The 24791-nt window shown below is 40.7% G+C and overlaps 1 protein-coding gene across 1 annotated transcript in view; it reads left to right on the top strand.

The window, feature by feature from the left end:
* exoc4 (exocyst complex component 4) overlaps nt 1-23502 on the top strand; it is a 119184-nt gene extending 95682 nt beyond the window's left edge. Inside the window, exons 17-20 of the mRNA XM_046071819.1 lie at nt 5811-5955; nt 8324-8502; nt 8762-8921; nt 23179-23502. Of these exons, the coding sequence (XP_045927775.1) occupies nt 5811-5955; nt 8324-8502; nt 8762-8921; nt 23179-23416 (722 nt within the window). The 3' untranslated portion in view covers nt 23417-23502. The remainder of the gene's footprint in view (nt 1-5810; nt 5956-8323; nt 8503-8761; nt 8922-23178) is intronic.
* The last annotated feature ends 1289 nt before the right edge of the window (nt 23503-24791 follow it).

Genomic DNA, 24791 nt, shown 5'->3' on the forward strand with positions numbered 1-24791 from the left:
TGTAGACTCCGTCTCATGCTACCACTAGAGTGAAAGCACCGCCAGCATTCAAAAGTGACCAAAACATCAGCCAGGAAGCATAGGAACTGAGAAGTGGTCTGTGGTCACCACCTGCAGAACCACTCCTTTATTGGGGGTGTCTTGCTAATTTTTGGACCCCTTTAACTCTATCATGCGTGTGTTTGCATCTCTGTATGGATGTCTGTGTGTGTCAGATTGTTGGGATGTCTAAAGAGTATGCGAGCCTTTGTGTGCATATGTGCGTGCAGACAGACCACTGATGGTGATTGGCTGAGAAAGGTGGCTGCAGAAAGGGTCTTATCACCCATGCTGTCACAGTACTGGACTTTTAATCCACTCTGACAATATTTACCTGACACACATACACAGAGATGCCTGAGGCGCAATGTCAGAATGACAACCATTTTTTGTTGACTGCTGTGTGTGTATATGTATGAATTTTAGACATTTTTAATAATATTTGCCCCTGGCAGCCTTTTTGGATTTATGTGTACTGAACATGAACTTGCAAAAAGGAGATCATGAATGGTGTGAAGGGCTGTCTTAGTGGATTTTTTTTTTTTTGCAGACTTTTTGCTGCTTAACAACACTTTTATATGCTTGTGTAAAAATGTGTATGTTCATGTAGGAGGCCTGGTTATCATTAGGTGCATAGAAACAAGCCTTTAATCTGTGCTGCAGGGTTTCTGGACAATAACCATGTGCTCTCGTCGTGGGAATAACTTCCTTTACTCTTCAGTGGGCTTATGAAATACACTTTTCTAACCTTGACTATGGTGAATGTAGGTCTTTTCCCTTTAGCAATGATTGTATATTCTTGACTCCATTTAGCAAGGGAAGTTGACTAAAACACATTCTTATTCACTGCAGAGGCCTGGGGGACTAGTTGCATTGGAAGATGATGGTATTGTTTTTTCAGTATTTAAAATGGTATCTTTTGTTTCATCCATTCCGGTTTCATATCAAGTTTCTGTCCAACATTACAACACTAGCATATTTAGATTTTTTCTTATTATAAGTCACCATTGAGCAATTTGCTTGCTTCAGATATCAAAATCTTTAAATCTCATTCTCCATTTTTATCACTCTCTTTCCCCCTCACTTTTGCTTTCTCTGGACAGACGTTCAGATCCCCATGTGCAGATGTTCATCCTCTACCAGAGGCAGCAAAATAATTAACAACTCGCCTCCTCTCTTACTCAGTCAGTCATTTATGAATCATTCATCACTCCACCCCTGCAGGATACTGTCCTTTGCTTATCTTTCTCCATTTTCTCTTCATTCCTCTTTTCTGTTGAGGGGAAGGGCGTGTTTAAACAAAACAGATCAGGATTCGTATCAAATGTTTAGCAGCTGTATTTTTCAGTGCCACAGAAGATGTCAAGTCATATTGTTTTCTTGCTTCTTTATGTATAATTTATCCCCTTTATGGCAGACAGGTCAAAGAGTGCAAGATTGGGTTTGTGTTAATATGAACTGTCTGTGTTTGTGTATGCATCTACGTCTGCTGTATGTGTGTAAGTATGTGAATTCCATCACTGATCTTCTCCCTTAATGTCTACTACTCTCATCTTCTGCAGATGGCAAGCAACAGACGTTTCTCTTAGATGGGATTCGAAAATAATTGGATAAGCACATCGCACACACACACACACACACACACACATACAGGCATGTCTACACATGAGCGCATAAATACATACACAACACACACATACATATCCTCACATTTAATCGGCAGAAAGAGAAAAAAGAGAGCATGAAAGTTGTCAGTCAGGACCAATGAGTCGTCTCCTTTTGCCCGTCTGTCCCTCACTCTAATGGTGCCCGCCATGCTGCGACGCCTCCCTCACATCATCAAAGCAGTGCAGGCTGGGGTGCGGCAGGAATCTGTGTTTCTGTGTGCGTTTGCGTGTGTGATTTTTGGGTGTGTGTATGTGTGGGTGTTTCACGGATACCCCCTGGAGAGACCTCCAGCAGTGTGTGCCACAGCGAGCCCTTTTTTCCCCTTTCTGCTGCCAAAGTGAGTGAGTGTAATGCACATGAGAGGAAACAGAAGCCTTCGAGTCACTTTCACACACGCGCCCATGTGCGCATACACACACACTTGGAGGGAAAACACTCCCACAGGCAGAGCAAGTGAAATGCTCTCACTCTCACACATAACACACAACCACAAGCTAAGAGAAGAAATCAGACACACTGAGGGCAAAATAGTGTATACCGCAAAAATATACATGCACCTTTTGTCAGGTGCTTTAACTAAGACTTTATGGATAACACACAGGGACAGTTTTATAGCCATATAATCTGTCAGCGCACTTCTGGCTGCACCAAAACACTTCTTTATGTTACAATATCTTTGGTACCAATAGACATCAATAATGTCACGGATCATTTAATGCAGCATTCAGGTTGCTCAGCTGTATAGGTCATATTTTTGTAACTGTGTCTTTAAGTTTGCGTGGCAGTAAAATGTTTCAGTGCTGCCTTTTATTAATGATCTGAGAAGATGACCAAGGAAAGTAAACAACAGCTGCTAAATACAATCAAATGAAGTCAATTAATGTCATTATGCTCCACTCCCTTGAGAAATCACTGTGGATTTTTTCTGTTAAGACCAATCTTGTTTGTTGTTCCTGTGTCTCATTTAGCTGGATTAATATTGATATTGCCGAACTAAAGATTTAATCCTGGGCTCTCTGTTTTCTGATGGTGAAAGAGGCAGTCACTAGTTTAGGTATCATATGGAAATGATACAATAGCACTGATGACGGTTGATTGACTTTTTTCTAAAAAATAAACCAAACACATAAAGTCTGTTGAGTTAAGCCTGTCTTCGTTTGATTCCGCACTGGGTTAATGTGAAATCGTCAAATAAACAAAAATAAAGACTGATTAGAAGCCTAAAATGTTAGCCACCCTACCCCCTAATTATCTTAGACCTCACAGTGGAAGTGGTTCTAGCTGTGGTAACAATGAAACTGATTAAAAAGAGGAGGAAGGCTAATAATTTGTGGTTTACTTACAACTTTGTGGACTGAGAAGTGTTTTGATACTGGAAAACCATGAACTTATTTTTCAATAATTGTTATAAAAACCTGAAGTAAAACTTTCCTGACCAAAGTTTTCACAGACATTTTTGGCAAACAGTCGACGTTTCAGCACATTTATCTGAAGTCTGACTGAATATTTGTTTGATTGTTGATTTCAGCCAGAGTCCGGCTCTCCAATGCAGAACGTGGATGTGAAGCACCCTGTTAGAATATAAACTACCTGTAACTGCTGCAAATGACTCTGCACTGCATTGTCCTCCCACACACATTATCAAGAGGTTTACTCAAGAAGACAGTTAATTAGCAAGTGAGTTTATACATGCAGTACATACACTTAGCCCTTCTACATAAACAGCCCCACACATCACATTTTATACACACTTTAATAAGAAATACAATATCCGGCCTTTATCTCTATATGTCAGACACACAAGGCCATAAGAGCAGCTGTCAAACTGATAATACCTCACACCCTCAAGTGTGTTTGCTTTGTTGATTGGATGGTTGTGGCACATACCTCACTGCTGTTTGCCTAAGCCAATAGCCTCTCATTATTATCAGGGGTTCATTTAAAAGTAACTGTAATGGAACCAGAAGCACACATTCACCAGCACATACAAAGTGTGCACCCAAGCACTCACTATGTAAGGCAGCAAAGAACTACTTTGATTTAATGAGTTTCATAACATTTAGATTTCGTAAACATACATGTACAATAAGGTGCTGATCTTAGTTATTATTTTTAAGTTATTATTGTGTTATCATTTATCTGAAGGATTATGCATTACTGTTATTCGGTAAACGCCTTCTAATCCAGGAAGGACAGAGACTTGTTGCAGTTTCAAGCTTTCAGTTTTACTTAAAAACTGAAAAATCAGGAACAGTTTGGTGACAGGAAAGCTAATAAATACCAAGTGTACCAGCTTATAAATCAAGTAGATCAATTAAGCTTCAAAAACCTCAGATGTCACAGGCCTTCACTACTTGTAAAATCAACAAATATGCAACACTTGAAGCTCTCAATCTCATGTAAACAACTTATGTTCCTTAGAAGCTTTAAGACTATTGCTCATAGCAAATGCTCTTTTAAGTAAAATGCCCAGTATTTACTTTTGTCAGTTATTTCAATATTTCTTTCTATATCGTCCGTAGATCAATGTCTTTTTCGTAATGTTGTCTCCAGCTTTGTCTCAGGTGTCGAGTCTGACCAACCGGGAGGCTTCGTAAGATCAGTTAGATGTTGGAATTAATCACATGATGTTAAATGCTCATACACAGCACTGTTCAGTTAATGTGGAAAGTAAGCAGTTCAGGTTTGTCATTATAGCCAAGACATTTTAAGTGACATAAAACCAAACATTTGGTGTAGGATCTTCAGTAGATATGAAATATGAAGTCTTCTTGTAGTCCCATATTGTTATGGACTTGGCCTCTTTGCTTTGACAGAGAACTTTTTTGCTCTTTATCCAGCAAATGTATCCATGTTTTATGGCAGCAGACAGTCTTGGTGTTCTGGAAGTTTTTTTCTGAACACAGTTCTGCCTCTGCCCTCGTCTTGGAGTATCTCTAACTCTTATGTTTTAAAAATCGGTGGATCCCCTGGTTTACTACTATAACAGGCCATGTAGTGTTTGGCAGTCAGCTTGAAAGCTCTGATGCATTCAAAACCTCAGTTAGCTACAAAATCGCATTGCATTTATAAGCTAACTTATATAAATAAATAAAAAATGTACAAAAATATAAATTATTTTTAGATCTGTTTAGGTCAGGTCAAATCTATATGGTTGGGCTTACTATAGTAAAGCGTTAAATAAATCAAATAATAATAAATAATTAAAGCAGCAACTTTGGAGTGAAATACCTCCTACCTATCTTTTTGGGGAACATTAGTCAAAAATTAAAGTCATAAAGAGAGAAGCATTATTTCGGCATTCGTTTAGGCTTGCCGCCACACTGTCCCTAGCCGCGTGTGTGTCTGCATTCATGCATGTGTGACCTTCGGAAGGGCAGGAAGAGTAACTGGGGAGCTGGCTTTGACTGCATCACATCGATCGTGGACCTCTGCATTCGCCTGCTCAACAGTCACTCTTCACACACACACACACACACACACACACACACACACACACACACACACACACACACACACTCGCCTCATTGACCAAATAGACTTACATATGAGTGACGGGGCCAATTTCTCTCCCTTTCCTCCCCTTGCTAATTTATGGCCATTGATCTACACCGGGCGGAATTTATATACACTCATCATGCTCTCGTGCTTCCTCTCTCTTTTCACACACACATACACATAGGTCTTTTGTGTGGTTTACAGTGCAGCACAGTGACACTTGCTCCTGCTGTCTCAGCACAAGTGGCGTGAAGAAAGTACAAGAACATGGTGAAGGTCTCATGAAATGACATACATGCATTTTACCTTGGAGTACAGTACAGTGTGCGTGGGCACAGACAGGTCACAGTAATTACCTGTAATGATAAGAAGGTGGTATGACACATTTGTGGGGGTCAGAGTCAACTATAGAGCAACACCTCTGTAGCTAGTAGGGCTTTCAGTAGCTTGCTCAATCACTCTTCAGCAGGATCCAGACACTGAAATGTCATCCTAGTTCCCCTAGTTAAAGGATGGTCCGTCTACTCACTACCAATTCCTCTGCTCAGTAATACTGTGTCATAATGGTGTCTTTATGTGTCTCCCCATCTATTCTGTCCTCCCAGATGTGTCTCCATGCTCAGCAGACAGCCAGTTGGTCGGTGAGAGCGAACGGAGCAGGGAGCACATTCTTCAGACCCTGAGTGACCTGTCCAGGGGCTTTCAGGACATTGCAGACCGCTGTCTCCTGGCATTGCACCTGGAGGTCAGGTATGCAGAAAAGAGAAAGTCACAGAAATTGCAGACTAGAAAACACACACAGGGGTTTTATATGGTATTGTTACATTCATCTTACCGTGCTCCTGTTACTCCTTAAGGTGACAGATGGTCTCAGATTCTCGGCAGAACCATTTTGAATTATTCAAAGTCAAAGTTAAGACTATAAATGATCAGGAGTTTTGCATTTATTTATTAAAACACTGTTTGCATCAGTGTCATGAACTAGAAATAGATTTTTTTTTATAATGCAGTTCTAATTATCCGGTCAAAATAAATAATTATATCAGAGAGATGGTTTGTTTCCCTAAAAGTCAACAGTCTAAAGAAGTGTTGGAAGATTATACAGTTAGGATTACAATTACACACATTATTTGATAGGGAAATTATATCTTTCCAACCGAACGCTTTAAGGTCAGCACACAGTAGCAGTGTTCAACAAAACAACTGCACCCACCGTTTCCTATGTAAGCCCACATCTAAATCTTAAAGCATGTCTCTTGAATCAGTGCATTGATATTAGTCATTTGTGCCACTTCTTAGCTGAATGAAACACAGATTGTTACAGTATGGCTTTAAATCATTTACACCCATTTATCAAGATTATATATCACACAAGCTCAGTGAACATGTCGTTAAATCATATGGACAGAAATGAACAGTGATATCATACTTCTACCTTAAATGCACAAGTTTAGGAATTTATACCATTTCTTGAGTATGTGCTTTGAATGTCAATGTCCAAGTTAATTTACCACTCCATATACTTTCTCCCCCCACAACCACTAATAGTCCTCCATCATCCCTCTCCCCTTCTTTCCATCCCTCCATGTACCACTCTTTCCCTGTAGACTATTGTGTAGCTTATGCAATATTGTTTATGATTTCAGTAGAAAACCCTCCCTGAGGCTGATGTCTAGCTATATGCTACACTCCATTGACTCTCCCCATCAAGCGAATTTCCCCTGATAGTGGTACCAGCTAAATGAAGCCATGAGGAAGAGAGCAAGACGGGAGGTGGGGAAGAGATGGGCGAGAAATGAGTGTGGGGGTTAAAGTGATGGTTGTGGTTAAAGAAGGGAGATACAGTAGCTAAGTGCTAGTAATGATTGAATAGAGAGAGATGAAAGTGGGACCGAGGCATTAGAAATGTGGTGTAGTTGTTGGCTTTGCCTTAAGGGGAATGAGACATTCACCCATATCATTTTATACCTTTCTGCTGAGGCCACTGTGATTATGGCATTATGAGAGTATTGACTTCCTAAGTCTAGACAGAAATGAGCCTTCTCTGCTTCTTAATCACCTCAGACTAAGATGTAGGTGTTTAAAAGGACAGAGAGAAGTAGCACATTGTTAAAGGAGAGGTTAAAATTCACCTCCTCTAACCATTACAGTCCTGAAACTAATATTAGATTTATGGTTACCATGGGCGGAAAATGTTAACATGGACAAAGCAGAGATAGGATTGTTTTGCTTCTAAAAATGATTAATTGTACCAGCCAAGAAAATTCTGGCCGAGAAAAGTGAATAGGAAAAACCCTTGAGCAAGGTTCTTAACCCACAATTGGCCAAGAGCACAAATCTGTGTTTGCACCACCGTCTTCATTAAAGTATCTCAGATAAAATCTAGATAAAATTAAATCTGAAACATCAAAAATACAGTATTCTAGGTGTAAACATACGAAGATGAGCTTCGCTGACAAATGTAATTAAATGCTTTTGATTCTCCAACAATTTCCTATTGTTTTTTGGACACGAGGGACCCCATAGTATGAAGGAAACTTACAGAAATCCTATCTTTTGCATTTTAATACAAGTGAAGACCTGAAGTGAAAGATTATTTTAATAGGTGGCAGGTTTTAAATTTACTAGATGTTTAAGTCTTTTTATACCTTTTTATATCCAGCAGTGATGTAATGGTAGTTGAGGAAGTGGATATTTTATGAGTACTTTAAACATAATGATTTCTGTTTAAATTGTAGGTGTTAGAGTAGGTATACATATTAGCAGGGCCGGAGATATGAGAACACTCAGCGCCCACTAATGTTGACCTTCTAACTATGGACAGAGAATAAAACATCTCAGACACACTTACCTCTTTACTGCTTTCATTTCTCTTTCTTCTCGTACCCTGTAGTGTTTTGAAACTCATCATACGTCACAGTTGATTTCAACACATCAATAGGGAACTGTGAGTTTGTGGGGCACTATTGGGCATTTTAGCAAAATCAGCAGGCGTACGTTTAATGACAAGACCTGAAAGGGAAAGAGAACAAAAACATACAAACAGTCTTCAGCATCTAATTTTCCACTTTCTCTTTTCTTTCCCTTGCCTGTACTTCCGTCCCGTGTCTCGATCCAGGGTGCATTGTTTCCATTACCTGATCCCCCTGACTAAGCAAGGCAATTATGCCATTGTGGCTAATGTGGAGAGCATGGACTACGACCCACTGGTGGTGAAACTGAACAAGGATATCTCAGCCATAGAGGAGGCCATGGGGGCCGCCCTGCAGCAGCACAAGTTCCAGTACATCTTTGAAGGTCAGCAAGGACCTGGGGTGAAGTATAAGCAGCTGCCCAAGAAGGACCGTTTACCTATCTTTCTAAAAGCAGAAGTTCATGTTTTTCATTTGGATTCACAGAGCTTAAGTATCTAATCCAAGGTTAAAATGTTGACAAAATATTATTGCTTTATTCTTTACTTATTTTTGTATTCTTTGATTCTTCTCTGTGCTGATCTGTCAGTCATTTTTTCTCTTTGTCATCTTCTCCTTCTTCTCTTCCCTTACCCTCTCACTAGGTCTGGGTCATCTGATCTCCTGTATTCTCATCAACGGGGCCCAGTACTTTAAGAGGATCAGCGAGTCTGGCATCAAGAAGATGTGCAGGAACATCTTTGTCCTCCAACAAAACCTCACCAACATCACCATGTCCAGGGAGGCTGACCTCGACTTTGCCAGGTAAGAGTCTTTTCATGTTTTCACACGATTAGCCTCAGTGCAGTTGTTTCGGTTCAAACAAGGAATACATCTCAACCAGAAACCTTTTCCTTGTATCAGTTTTCATGGGTTTGTAAAGGACCATTATAACATTGGACTTAAGAAGCTGGCAGAATATATTTAGTGCTGATAGCCTGTGTCGCTAAATTGTCATGCCACTTTCTTGCCAATACTTTATTTGGTACTTGCTGGTTTTTCCCTTGAGTTTTGCTGTTGTCATGGTGATACAGCCTCTGATAACACAGGAGTCTTTCCCTTGAAACCCAAGATGATAATCTTAGAAATAGTAATATTAACACATATTCATAATATTCACATATTTTGGAATCTGTTCTACAATCACTGTAATTTTGATACCTGCAGGGGAAAATTAGTGAAATATTTCTAAATATAAAATGGAACTCTATTATGAACCCATCAAATCAGAAACACTTTCCTGGCTGATGATGAGCATTCCAGTTTAAATCAGTTGATATACTGGTACAATAGTACTATACACCTGCACAGACAAACACAGACGTGCACAGTGTCCTCAAGTTCAGACTATGTCAATGCACAAGGCAGACAGATGGTCAGACAGATTGTCAACCACACCGTGTGTCTGTGTGCGCACGCTGGCTGTTTATTTCTTATTCAGACGTTTATATTTTGTGAGTAACCTGCTGTTGCCCAGTGCCATCCAGCCGTGACAGGCATGGGGGAAATCAGCGTTCGAATATCTTTGTGGGGGGGGGAAGCAGGAGGGAGCAGGAGGGTAGAAAGACAGAAGAAGACAGAAAGAGAAGTAGTATTCATATAATTTTTTTTCTCTTTCAGAAGCTTGTGTCCTTGACAGGAGATAGTGTGAAAGAGACAGGGTGATGGAAAAAGATGGAGAAAGAAGGGAGGGCTTAGGGGGAGGAAAATTGAAAAACTAAGTGAAAGAAAGTATAGAAAAGACATTGTTCACAGGAAAAGGCATTGAATTGACTGGGAGACGACAGCATGGATAGCAGATAAAATACAGCAGAGTGAGAGATGAAAGCGAGAAAGGTACAGGCTGAGGAAGGTAAGAAAAGGAAGAAGTTGAAATATGGTACAAGTACTGGGAGAAAAACTTCATCAGCTTGATTTTCAAATATTACTGAAAAGACTGCTCTTTCTTTTTCTTTCTTTGTCTTGCTTTTTCTTTTTCCTCACTTACTAAAATTATTGAGTAGAAGAAGCGAACAAAGTAGAACACTTTCTATGTTAAAAATAAATAAACTTTAAATTGTTCTAAAAGCAAGTTTTGGCTGTGACATCCCTGCTTACATGACCTGATAAAGGTTTTGACTATAAAGACCTGCTGAAAGCCGACATTCAGTTTTTGAAAACAATGAACAGACAAAGTGATTGTTTGTCATTTTTTTGTTTCTTCTACTTTATTTTTTTTTAAGGCAGCATCTCAACCATCTGTTGTAACGCACCTCTTCTAACCTTCGCAGTCTTAATATTTGTTATTGTAGAACGTGTTTACCCATGTCTGCTATGTTGTGTTACAGGGGAAATCAGCTGCTTTTCACGGCTCTTCACGAATCTTTATGAGCGAGTCATATCTTGTGAGTGGATGGGTGTCTATTTGCTGTGCGTGTTTGGACATTTAAAATATGCTGCGAATTGCAAACCCTAGTTTCCCTCCAGGAAAAAAAAAAACTGAAATGACCTGATGTGTACTGGATGCGGAGGACCATTGTTTAGCATGTTATTTCTGCCCTCTGTCAACTTTGATTATGGAGAAATGCCAGTGATGGCTTTTCTGTCTTTTCTCTCTTTCTCCCACTCTCTCTGATTACGAGGCGTGGGTGGTGTGGAGGTGTTGATTGGGAATTGCAGGGCACATTGTTTACACATTCATGGATTTTTGGATTGGCCGGCCTCCGGCTCCAAGACACTCTTGCAAGCACCCACATACACAAAAACACACACACACGGTCACATACACGCATGTAATATCTATCCCTTGCTCTCGCCCATACACACTCAGCCAAGCCAATCAACATTTTGAAATCACCAAATTTATGTTTAGGACATGAATATTCATAAAGTGTGCTATGTAGCTCACACCTGCGAGGGGAAAGTGACTATATGGACTGTGTGGAAAAAGTACGATGATGAGAATAAGATAAAAAAGATGCACTTGTGGCTTAACAAAAAGCTTACCAAAAGTTGGTCATAAAATCTGAGCATAGGAGGAAATCGCCGGTGTGTCGGAGGGGTCAGGACCTACCCAATCTGAGGGTTTTTTCCTGCCCCTAAAATTATAATTAAATAATGTTAAAGCTGCAAGCAGCGTTGGGCAGGCCCTCGCACATGTAGTGTGTCAAGGTGTGAGGCGGTCGCTTTGCAGATTCTGGAGCCAGTGCAGCTGTGAAATTGCTTCGCGCTTCGGACGCTGCTAGAAGGTGTTAAACGTCACTTCCTGTGTCCCATTTGTGGTGCTACAGAGCACTTGTCGCTATGACTATAGCTGAATATTGGCATGTAGATGTGTTGGGCGCGGGGCAGCACGTAAATTTTGGTACACATTTAGCATGTCCAGTGAAGTAGTGAGAACTTCCAGTTTCATGGTGAAGCATGGAACTTCGCTGCCCGCCACGGGCTCGCCGTCGAAGGAAAACTCACACGCTTTACAACATGACATCATCAATGTGTTAATGGTTTTCTGAAATAGTTTTGAAGTAGATATAGCCAACCTACAAGTAGTGCTTCATCACATCACAAGTATGGAATGTGTAAATCATCCAAAAATGAACATTTAATTGAAAATGGCCAACTTCCTGTTCAGTTTAGGGCATCGCTCCAAGAGTTTTTTTGGTACGTCTGGACATGATACATGTGCCACAGAAATGTTGTGAAATGTCTGTGGGGATGCTTTGTTGAAGGTCACTTCCTGTTGCCAGCAGGTGCCGCTATGACTATAGGTGAATGTTGGCATGTGGCTGTGTTCAGGGCGAAACTCTTATGATACATTCTAAATTTGGTGCAGATGTGAGAATGTAGACTGAAGCAACAACTTCCTGTTTTATGGCGAATCATCAAATTTGGACGCCACACCACGGGTACGCCGTTCCACGAAAACTTACTGTTTGTACAACTTTTAATCGTCAGTGGGTTTAGACTGCACAGCAAAAATCTGAAGTCGGTCGGACTACATCCCTAGGAGGCAATACGCAGGGTGTAAATCGTCCAAAAATTACCATAAAATTATAAATGGCCGACTTCCTGTTGGGCTTGGCATCTCTCCAAGAGGCTTTTTTGTACGTCTGGATATGTTACATGTACCACAGAAATTTCGTACACATAGGGGAAACTTTGGCCGGGGGCTACTCTGTAGGGGGTCCTGCCAAGCCATTTTGTCACACCCATGTGCGAGACCCATAAAACCTGAAATTTTTTGCCCCTCTTGCTCCAGTCCATGTTGCCAAGCTGGTCGGCAACATGAAGCCTACAGCTGAATCAAAGCTGTTTACGGGCTACTCGCTGACTCGCACTTCTCTGCTTCTGAATGGCTAATAGTTCTTAACTAGGAACTGCGCATGTGCAACTCCCAACAAAGATCATTTAGAGACAAGATGTATCACTCCATAGCTAAAACAAAGCATTCAACACAGGGTGAAAAGAGGAGCTACAGCAATGTGCAGTATGAAAGAAATATGGTGGGGGGTTTTTTATGTAAAGCTCTTCTGGTACGACCCCTAAATAGGATTTTGAACCTGAAAATGAACATAATACTACCTCTTTAATGATTATAATATGACTGCTTGGTGAACTATGAACCTTTCCTCTGTGTACACATACACACTCACGTACAATATTGGCTGTATTATTTGTGTCCCCTAAAATTGCTCTTGCAGATTGTTATGTTTACTGTCGATTAAATTTACGACCATAAATCTGAGGTTCTTATCTTTGTTCTAATCTACTTATATTCTATTTGGCTGGGGATATATGAGTTTGTTGAATGGAAAATTGTAAAAAAATAAATAATAATAATAAAAAAAACAGAAAGAAAGAAATGATTGTGTAATGTGTGCTTCAGATCCCAACATATCATGCCTTTTTAATTAAGTGGTCCAGTACCACAAAAATAAAGAATTTCTCTTGTTTCAAACATTAAAAGCAACAAACCCCTCTGATTGACTAAGTAAAGTTACAAACACACATAGTGTATATGTAGCATTTTCTAGACATATAATAGTTGAGAAAACTAATATTAGCCAACCGGAATCAGCAGTTAAAACGACATCTGAAGAAGAGAGGCTAAAAGCAGATTATTCATCAGCATTTTACTTCCGCCTCTGGAGAAACAAGAGTGAAATGAGGAGAGGAAGTGTTCACAGCAGGATGCCTGCTTTTGAAAAAAGGCTGCAGATGCTTGCCTGTGTACACTTGCACTTTTATGTTTCTGTGTGTGTTTGCATGTTAGTGTTTCTGTGTGTGTGTTTTGGCTGTTTTTCTGCATCTGTGTGCTAGTATGGGAAAGGGAGAGACGAGAAAGACTTGGACAAGGGCACAGTAATAACCATTGATCTGAGTTAAAACTAAGGAGAGGCCCGGTAACCAGCACTGCAGAACTCATGAAGACACATACACACACTCTCTCTCCTCTCACAAGTAGATTGTGAAGAAGAATGGGCAAACAGTGCCACTTTGTGGCTGAATCCATGTTTCTATACTGTATAATACTGTGTAAACCTGCAGTAAGTCTATTGTTAAGGTTGCACAGGGTGTTAATACGCACGCGTGTGTGTTTGTGTGTTGGAAATGTCCTATGGCGGTCTCCTGTCTCTCAGTCAGAAGTTTGGCAGCTATATCAGCTCATGGGTCAAGGTCAAACACGCACCTAAACACTGGCACACAAGTGGACGCACACAGACCATCTGTTCAGAAACAGTTCAGGGACTCTGACCTATTCACTGCAATGTCACATCTGTGTGTGTGTGTGTGTGTGTGTGTGTGTGTGTGTATTGACTGCACCTTCAGCCTTGTCACTCCATTGATCTCCTCTCATTGTCCTATGTGTCCACCTTTCTCTCTCTCTCTCTCTGTTGCTCTCTCTTTATGCTGATTTCTGGTTTCTTGACAGAAGCAGAGATGAGATAAAGGTGATGTTGTTTGTGCTCTTATCTTGAAAACTCCAGAAGCAACAATAGTTTTCAAGAAAACAAATCAACAAAACCTTCGAAAACTTAGTGTTGCCTGGCAACAGTCCACTCCAGCCTATGGAGAAATTTTGGACTTATTTTGTTTGGCAAATAGCAATAACAGAATAATTATTTGTCACTTAGATATGAATTTTATAACATATTGTTTGCTGCACAGCTTGGTTAGCGAGTGATCTTAAAGCTTAACGGTTAAAAAAAGTTGTTTTAATGTTGCTTTTTTGTTTTACTTCCTTTTACCTGTCATTAAGTTCCATTCTGCCCTGCACACATTTAAATAGTTGTTGATTAGTTTTGTGTTGATTGGCTAATCATGCATTACTTTTGTAGACCAGGTGAACTTAACCCTTTCCCCTGGTTGCCAAAGCATCCTCAAAGGGTCATTAGATAACTTGTGCGTGCCTGCATTCAAATATCCAGACAAGTGGATTCAGTCTCAAATTACCATTCTGTTAGAATAAGCATTTTTTTTTCTGCAACACACCAGTAGACAAAGCTTCTGAAAGCACTGGCAATACACACCACAGACGTGTTTTGCACAACATTGTGTGTACATAAGAATGCCCTACAGCGATAGTAAATGTAAATAAATGTGTACCTGTTTGTCTGTGTAAATATCTTCTATGTCTGGTGCAGCAGCATTCAGGGTATGTGTTTCCAGACGCACACTGAGACATGACAAACTCACAACACACAATCACTAACACAAACACATACGGTGGTGCTCTGAGCTGCCCAGTGACCCGTGTAGGCAGGTTGCACGGCTGTCATAACATCCCTGGCTAACTCGCAAACCCCTTAGCCCGTAGCTAGGCTAAACACCAGTCTGACAGGCTCACTATAGAGATGCCCTGGAGTTCAGCCCATCGCACCCATCTGTCTGCTGCTGGAAATTACTACAGTGTGCAGGTGTACCTTTGTGAATTGTAGAAGAGCCTTGTGTCCCGAATGGTGCCGCCCAAGCCTCTGCGTGCCTCTAAGATCCAGTGTGTGCGCATCGTTTTTTTTGTGTGTGCCTAAACCCCAGTGTGTGTGTGTCGAGGTGACAGGCTGGTGTGTCTGCAGAGAATGTGGTAATAAGTACAGGTGACGGCCGTGTCAGAAGGTAGTGGGTGTCAACAGATAAAACTGTTTGTATTTAGGCCTGGCTTCGGTACACTGTCACTTTGCTCGGCTTCTGTCTCCCTTCCTGTCACCTTGTGTCTCTCTCTTTATCTCTCTCTTCCTCCTCTCGCTGTCCCTTTTTCTTCATTTTTCTCTCTGTCTTCTTTTTTTTCATTGCTACCGTCCAACCACCTGCACTGTCTCTGCTGAATTTGTATTCTCTCTTGTCCTTTCTTCTTCCAGCCCATCCTTTCCTCTGCTCCTGTTTTCTGTGTGCATGCGCAAGATGCAGTATGATGAGACTGTGTGTGTGTGTGTGTGTGTGTGTGTGTGTGTGTGTGTGTGTGTGGATGTGTGTGTGTGTGTTTATGTATGTGCTCCTCGCAGCTTGATGACGCTGGTCTTTGCTGATGAAGCCAGTGTGATAGTGTGTGTGTATGTGTGTATTTGTTGTGCGTGGTGCAGCGTGCTGGGACTGGTGTTTGCTGATGAAGCTTCAGTCTCTGCAGACCTTTCCTCATTACCAGAGGAGAGACAATTGCACTGCTTTGGAGGGAGAGAGAGACAGAAGGAGGGGAGGAAGAGATACTTTAGAGAGAGATAGAAAAAGGTAGATGGATGTATAGTCTCATAATACATCTGCACCAAGCTGGCTAATTTTGAAAACACCATTTACATATGAAAAAAACATCAATGTGTCATTTTTTGTAAAGATACGTCTTTCAGAGTCTAAGGTACTGCAAGATTTATTCCGGTTTTTAATCTACGGCAACTTTTCGTCACATAAAAAAATGAGGCATATATATCAAAAAGAAAGAATAAATATCTTAATCACCAAATTAGGCTGTGAAATGTGGAGTTATGTTTCAGCTACGCAACACTGGTCAGCACAGCTTATGGTTCACGGTTACCAGTTTTCATAGTCATGCAACGCGCTTTCTGGCACATGTGTTTTGCAGCTGCTGTCAGAGCAGTGATGGAAAGATTTTACTGTAAACAGAGCTCAAACAAATGTGAAGAAGTAAAATTGAATGTACAGTGAAAGCTTAAAATAACTATGAAGGGGTGCCGTGGCTCGGAATGTTTTTGACCTACTAGTGAAAAACGCACAAAGAAAAGGATAGGCTCTTATCACAGACAATAACTGTTTTTCTGGTTCTCAGCTGGTTAAACCTGCATTCTGTCCCCTGCTGTTCTCTGTGACATGTACTGTAGTGGTTCTCATTTACATGTTTTTTAGTGCTAGACGATTAAAAAATTTAATCGTGCAAAATTTAATAATGAATTATAAAGTAGTGTATTGCGCACTTTTAAGTTAAATGTACTGCTATGTACACAAAAGTGCAATAACATGTGGTTTGCAAACAAATAAGGTGCTTTTTACCAGCAGTATTCCCTTTACATAGTAGCAATAAAATATTTCTTATAAATCTCAACTTAAATATTAATATAATCAAATCAAATATAAAACCAAACCTATTTGCCACTGCCTGTATTACCTTTTATCTAGCTTGTTAAAACAAGTTACCATCAGAGTCCAAAGCCATGATCATTTCTGGGGGGGTTATCAGCAGAAACATTTTTCTTTTATCAGGGAGCAGCATAAACAGTCTATGTTCAGTAGCAAGTGTCCCTGTTAAAGTGAGGAGAAGTGGTTGAGCACAAGGTGTAGCGACAAGCGGGTGTGTTCCCGTGAAACTGTCACGGTTGTGCTCGCCTGAAGCACACGCCGCCGTGCTGCCGAAGTTGAATTGTCTTGAACTTTTTGTGCGTGACACGCTGCAAAAATGCCATAGAAGAGAGACTGATCCTCCCTGTTTGTGAGTTTTACTAATCAGCATGCACTGTGTAGCTATCTACTTCGCTATCGTATTTAATTGATCTTTAATTGGTCTTGCTTTTGTTTATCTACCTCTCCCACACGCTGCATCCAACGTAGTCTGCCGAAGCCTCCTTCTACTGCTTGTTTTGGTGGGTGATTTGCAGGCTGATCAACATCCCACCCCTCCTGTGACCCATGTTTTGACTGTATGTGTATTCAGAGCCAGTGAGCATTAATTAATTAATGCATTAATGCAATAATAACACGTTAACTTTCCCAGCCCTAATATTTTTGTTTTGCTGTTTTCAAACAACTGAACAGCATAAAAAAGTGATTTGATCGTAAATGCTACCAGTTAACCAGGCACTGCTATGTAATGATCACAAAATTAGCTGTCCAAAATAAACATCCAGCTTAATGACAGGACCTGTGTGGTGTGATCGGCTATACTGACATTTAAAAATGAGTGATCACATAGAGGTTTAGAGCTAACAGAAGGATTTCAAAGTTAACTTTAAACCCCCAAACAGGTAAGTAACTGTTATGTAGAACTGGGGTGTCAAAAACATCACTTTAAGATGGATAAAGGACTGAAAAAGAGAGAAACGGATGCATTTTCAAATTAGGTGTGAGCGTACTGTTATAGAGAGGGAAGAAAGAGAGGAAGAAATTCAGAAGGCCTGTTGTCGGTGCCAGCAGCCCCGGTATCTGTTACTGCAGCAACAAGTCATAGTTCCAGCTGATGGAGAGGTTCATCCACAGAGTCTCTCATCCTTTTTCCTCCTCCTTCCTCACCTCATCTCTCCCCCACTTACTAATGTGTTGTTCCAAACATGCTGACAGAGGCAGCCTGTAATGGCCTTAATATTGTACACGCTGGAAATGAGGGGGAATGAATTGTGCTGATTCTTGTCTTTCTCTTGCTTTTTTCTTTCACTCTCTCTCTTTTTTTCTCTCTGTCGTTGTCTTTTTTCCTCTCTATATTCCTCTTTTCCTCCATGTGTCTCTCTCTTGTGCCATTGACATATCTGTCTGTCCTATGCTGCATCCACGCATCATAAATTTACTTAATATTCGTTGTATACGAGGAAAGGGAGGGGGGCTGCTAATTAAAATTTAATAGAAAGTGCACCGTGGAGGCATGTTGACGCACACATGGGCTGATTACTAGAGCAGTGCTCTTAAAGATGGGACTTGGTGCTGGAAATTGATCAAATTAGTGTGTGTGTGTGTGTTTGTGGGTCATACATAAAGAAAGACTTTAAGGAAGAAATCAATCAAAATAACAATTCAATTTAGGTTTGTGGGGGGAAAAAACAAAGCTGGTTTCATTAACTAGCTATATATAAAATGGATGAAAAGAGTGTGTGTGTGTGTGTCACTGGGGGATCTTTCTTGATGGTGGGGTGCCGAGAGATTTTAATCTTATTAACAGCCCTTACCCTGTTTGGCAAATGGCTTTCCAACTGCTTGGGTAATGAACTGTTTGAAAGCATTTTCAGCACGCACTAACATACATCAGTCAGACACATCGATGGATAGACACACACAGTTACACACCTTACACTTTCTCTTTCTCAAACAGCCCCCTCCCCTTTGTACTGAACAGGGGCCAGATTGCCAGCTGTCCTCACGACTCAGACACACGCACACACACATAAACAAACACACACACACCAATAACCAGCTGACAGTCTAGCACACTGTCTTCCTGTGGATGCAGCTTTTCTGTTTTGATATAAGATGCTACAGCAAGAAGCTGAACCGTGGATTTAGTACCCAGTCATCAGTTATAAATGAGCACCAGTAGATCTGCTTTTAACAAATCCTGTGCGCGATTTTTGTGCCAAGTGAATTATAGTTGCTATTATACTGTAGTTAAGCCCAGTTTTCTAGCACTGATGAGGTTGTTTTTTTTGTTTGTTTCACTTGCCGGCTGCTGCATCAACAGATGGATTCCAAAGCTTTTCAGATACTTTTACTGTTTTCAATCAGACATGTTTTTTTAGACTGCATAAAAAATGTCCAAACAGAATTTGGTGACTGTCAAAGTGGTCACAGTCATAATTTCACTTTTCAGCAGTGATGTTTGTTGTTAATTTCCCACGGTGTGCATAACTTACTAGTCTACCAGAAGGGCTTTCCTAATTGAAACAGGGAGCTGAGCTTTAAAACCCTTTCAGTCAGTCAGTCTACACAAATTCAACAACAAGAACTTGGAGGTAATTTGTACTGGCACCAGTAACTTTTTTTTAGGTTTTAAGTGTCCATCCATCATTATTTATACACTATACTCACAACCTGTCCCAACTCACGCTGGGTAACACGCAAATGCACCTTGAACAGATTGCCAATCTATCACAGGGCTGACACATACAGACAGACACATTCAACATCCACAGCAACAGGCAATTTAGACTCTTCAATCCACCAGACCTGCACGTCTTTGGACCCACGTACCATATCAAATAACTAAAGAACTAAAAAATAAAATAAAATAAAAAATTCCACACATCTACTGCACAGACTTTTGCCATAATTATGCTCCTTTAGAGAGTAAGAATAAATCAGTCTCAGGTAGTCAGGTGCAGTTTCTACTTCTGTTAATTGCCCTGTACAAAAAATTAACAGTTTCTTTCCTCGGCTAAGCTGTTTCCCATTGAGAGCCCAGGATGGTTATTTGAAAGACGAAAGGCTTCTGTCCACAGCTTCTTCCCTCAGCAAAAGGAATTTGTGTTTTGTTTTTTGGTTATCTGGTTTTCCCATTAGATCATGTAACGAGGTGATTTGCCTCAAGCGTGCAGGTAATCGCTGGGTCTAGGGAATGATGCTTTCAAGCCGGTGCTCACTGTGTTTCTGAGCTAGATGTGCCAGCACCGAAACACAAACTGTACAGATACAAACCGATCCAAAACAGAGACACATTCGGCGGCACTAACATTTAGACGTTCACTGTATCCGCTGTGAAGGGACAAACACACAAATTACACAGCACATTTCATTATAAATTAATACCACAAGCGGGACCCATCTCTTTCCTGCTTTTTTTGCCTCTCTTCTGTCTTGCCCCCGGTTAAGGAGTGAACCAATGTGACCCTCATCAATATTGACAAGCTTTTTCATGAATGAGCTCAGGGATGGAAAAATGAACAAGACCTTGGAGAGAAATTGAGAGCAAGATGGAAGGTGAGACAGAATGCAAATGCTTCAGTGACCAAGGACATTACTTGTAAGGGGAAGGCCAAAAAACAGATATTATTCAGTTCTATTCCTCACGCATCTCTTCAGTCATCACTCCCCCACCCCCCGCGCAATGCCCCCTCTCTTTGTCTCTCCCCATTTCACTCACTGTACCCATCCATTAGTCTTTCCGGGTCTTTTTCTACTGTTGAATGTTCAAAATGACAGCACCTTGGAACAGAAGCTCCCTGAGTGCTCATTATCGCCTCGTTAGCATCGAAAATGATCATCTCAAGAAGGGAATGGGTCTTGGATGGGCGGAGGAGTTAAATAAATGAGATAAAAATATCTTTTCTTTCCAAAGTGCCTTTTTACTGCGCCATATCAGAAATCACTAAAGATTTGAATCTATTTACTTTCACCTACCTCTGGCACAATAGAGAGCTTAACTCTCTCTCTCTCTCTCTCTCTCTCTCTCTCTCTCTCTCTCTCTCTCTCTCTCTCTCTCTCTCTCTCTCTCTCTCTCTCTCTCTCGAGGCTTTGATGGACATAATTATAAATTACTCTTTTTCTTTGCTGTCACAGAAAGAAAGATTTGAAAACAGCTGGACCTAACATTTTCTTTTCTCAGCCACAACACCTCCAAGGCCTTTCTTCAGCCTAACAATGTCAGAGCTACACCTATCTCTCTTCACCGAATGGCTGCACTCACAAACCAGCAGGAGCCACTACTGTTGAGTGACTGGCATCTGCCCTTGGCCAAGGTGGCCTGTTTATACTTGAAAGAAAGCTTCTTCTACCTGAAAGTTACAACTGTTTCTGAGTTTTTTACAGTGTCACACAGAGACAAGCTCATTAATACACATGTATTTCCACTTCTTGTAATGTGGTGGATGGCCATGGCTCTATTCTTCTGTTATTCTTATATAACTTGCATTTGTTTATTACATATTTATATATTTCTACATCTGTTTATGTCAGCTGTATGTCTGTCTGCGTATAGCACCTTAACACCAAAGCAAATTCCTTGTATGTGTAAAACACTACTTGACAATAAAGCTCCTTCTGATTCTGATTCTGAAGTGAGCGTGAGCAGCACGTTAGCTGAGCAATCACCGAATTTGTGTGCGTAAAACGCAAGACAATAGATGTGAATAGAATAGAAGTGTATTAATACGCAAAATATTCATGTGAATTTATCACAAGTAAAACTCAGGCCTTTACACAGCCCTTGTAGACAGCTGGATTGATTAAAATAGAAGTGTGTCTTCTCTGTCAGACGCACGAGACGGCGACAATGCAGGTGACACACCTGCTGTGTAGACACACTGTACCAAACAACTTCAGTGTTAAATCTTGCACCAAAATGAAAGGAAGGAGAAGCATCATAACCGTGTCTTTTTTTCCCCCTATGTTTTAGCCGGTCTACCTTAAATCACATTTATTTATGTCATGGTTAACCATTTTGCAAACAATGCTCCTGTGTTTCAGAAATTAGATTTTTGTTTTCTTTCTTACCGCTCCATCCATTTCCCTACTACATGAACATCAGTGAACTCAATTACCACGCAACATAAATTTAATATTGACAAAATAAAAGCAACGCAGACTTGCTCTTCACCGTGATGAATTACACGACTCAAGCAAGTTTCAGAGGGTCACCTCATTGATTTTAATATTGTACAGAAATGAATGGAAACCAATAGTTGCCTAAGACAGTAGGAGAAATGCATTAAAAAATGGTAACATTTGTTATGCTAAAAAAATCCAGAAGAGCTGCTAAATGAACCTTGAGGTAAGAATAAATTACAGGGGATTTGTACTTAAGGAACAATAAAATAAAAACTCTCAAATGTTCTCCCACAATTTGTTTTATAATTTTAAACCTACACCTCATTGTACGCTGTGAGTTGCTCACCTCTTGTCCTCTTGCTCTGACTTTATCTAAAACTGCTGTATGGAAGTGTAACATTTAGTGTATCTTTAGATAATGGGATTTGTCCCGTAGCCAGGGGCAGATAGTGGTGAAATATACTCTAGTGTGTGACCGCATTTTGCTGGTCCTTTTTGTGTTTGAGAGCATAGTTGACTGGCCAACGTAATACCACACACACACACACACACACACACACACACTCCAAGGTATTTGACCTGCCTCCAGCAGTGGTTTCTGCACAGGAATGTGTATTGTGTTTTTGACAAATTACCTTCCTTCCTAGTAGAATCCATATTAATGGCCAAATATTGTCTGCTGCTCTGTGAATTGATTCTAAAAAGTATTACATTGTATGCTCACATACACAGGAGGTCTACCTCTAAATATTTCAGTAAAAATAAATACAGACAGCAAATATAAAAACAAATACGCACAGCATCTGCCCTTGCTTCTATTTGGCATATTGTCTGTGAAGTGTGTGTGTTATTCACTAATACTCATTCTCCCTTTGTGCTCCTTCTTTATCAGTATGTACTTCAATGTCTTTTTTATATGGCCCATTGTGGCATTAGGTGCTGGTTAAAAAGCTATTTATTCTATACACACCCTCCTCTTTTGGCTCTGTCAACAGTGTTTCATTAAAGTGTCTCAGTAGTTTGTAGCCAGTGAATTTTTTCCCTCTACCTTCCGCTCCTGGTGAGGGTGAGGTCCTTGATGTCCTTTTTAAGGAAATTGGGCTTGACAACAACAGCAGTTAGTTTGGCTTTTGTGTTTTCCCTTTGTTCCTCCTTTTGATTCTGCACTGGAATAATGCAAAACAGAGGTAAACAAAGTGTTATTAACTTTTTTCCCCTCTTTTTCTCCCCCACTTCCCCTCAATTTTCTATTCTTTCCTTTACTCTGTTTCTCCCTCCCTTCGTTTTCTTCATACATAACCTCCTGTCATTTTCTCTCTCTCACTTCATTCCTCATTCCTCATATCTCTCCATTCAGGCAGTACTATGAAATGCTGTACAACACTGCAGATGAGCTGCTGAATTTGGTGGTGGACCAGGGTGTTCGCTACACTGAGCTGGAGTACATCAACGCCCTGTCCTTACTCCATCGCAGCCAGACAGGTGTAGGAGACCTGAGCACCCAAAACATCCGGCTGCAGAGGCTGAAGGAGATCATCTGTGAGCAGGCCGCCATCAAACAGGCCACCAAGGACAAGAAGATCACTACAGTGTAACGATAAAACAGGACAGGGTCCATATGGGGTGGTTGAGTTGCCTGGAAATCAGATAAAGATATTGAAATCATTTCCCAATGATGAAACCTCTGTCCTACAAATTTTTGTTTCAACTCCTTTAGCTGTGTCTAGCAGGAACACGTGCAGCAGATAATTGGGTCATGTAAGAGTAAAATGTGTAGGACAGGGCATATTTAAGAGTTGGGTTAGCAAACACTGAAATAGAGGCTTGCTCTAGACCTTAATCATAATGTGTGTGAAATCTGTTGATGGAAAGTGTTTCTTCTCCATTTCATATATATATATATAGAGAGAGAGAGAGAGAGAGAGAGATATTAGCCTATGCAGCATCAAGTCACTCTAATTGGGAAGCAGGGTGACAACCAACACTACTTGCAAACTTTACAAGTATCTATGTCATGAGGTAACCTATATTGTCAATTTACACTTTTTAAAAGGCACAACAAATGCGGCACTTGCGCTCTGACTCCAACAGTCCCCCGTTCACTGTGACAGCTCCAGGCGATTGTCTTGGACACTCACCCAAACTTAGGCCCTATCTCATCTAATTTTCCTATTAGATCTAAACTGCTGCTCTCAATTACACCTCTATCTCTCCTCTCCTGGCAACCCCATGGGCCCACTGATTCTGTCTGCAATAACAGATGCCAGATTAGACTGTCTGACTGAGGCCACATCTTCCGCCTGCTGCCAATTTGGGTTGGTCCCCAAAGATTTCTCTAGCTGAGAATTGTATCATATGTATGGCTGTTAAAAATCTGTTTATCTGTCTTATTTTCCTGTATAGTCTGTGCCGTAGACTTGTGCGGCTAGTGTGGAAAGTTGCAGGTCGATTAACTTTTTATCTATCTTACAAATTGGCCAAAGACACAGTAATGAAGACATTTTTAAAAACAAGGACAGGGTTTCTTTCAGATGTTATATTTCAAGTCCAGTACACCACAGTGGAATGACTTTGCACTTTTTGTGTTAAGGCATGTGTGGTAATACATTTCACCAGTCATACTAGCTCTGTAAACTGAAACGATACATCCAAATCTTTATTTTGCCGTCCCCGCTACATGTGCTCTAGTATAAACTACAAAACATATACACTCAAGAGACGATCACAAATCACAAACTCCCCTCCCTGCAACCCTGCCTGTTTTTTGTTCATTAACTTGGGAGAGAAGTACTTAACGAGAGGAGGAGAGAGAAAGGGGAGCCTTGTCAATACAGCGGGCCCAGCTCCGGTCTCCCTGAAGCCCACAGAGCAATCCATCATAATGACAGATAGGCTAGGATCGATGGGAAAACAACCATGGAGCTGCTGAGGGCTTCGCCTACCACTCCGAAACGTACACTTTGTGTAAAA

Source organism: Micropterus dolomieu, linkage group LG16 (genome assembly GCF_021292245.1).
Source record: "Micropterus dolomieu isolate WLL.071019.BEF.003 ecotype Adirondacks linkage group LG16, ASM2129224v1, whole genome shotgun sequence".
NCBI classification, from domain to species: Eukaryota; Metazoa; Chordata; class Actinopteri; order Centrarchiformes; family Centrarchidae; genus Micropterus; species Micropterus dolomieu.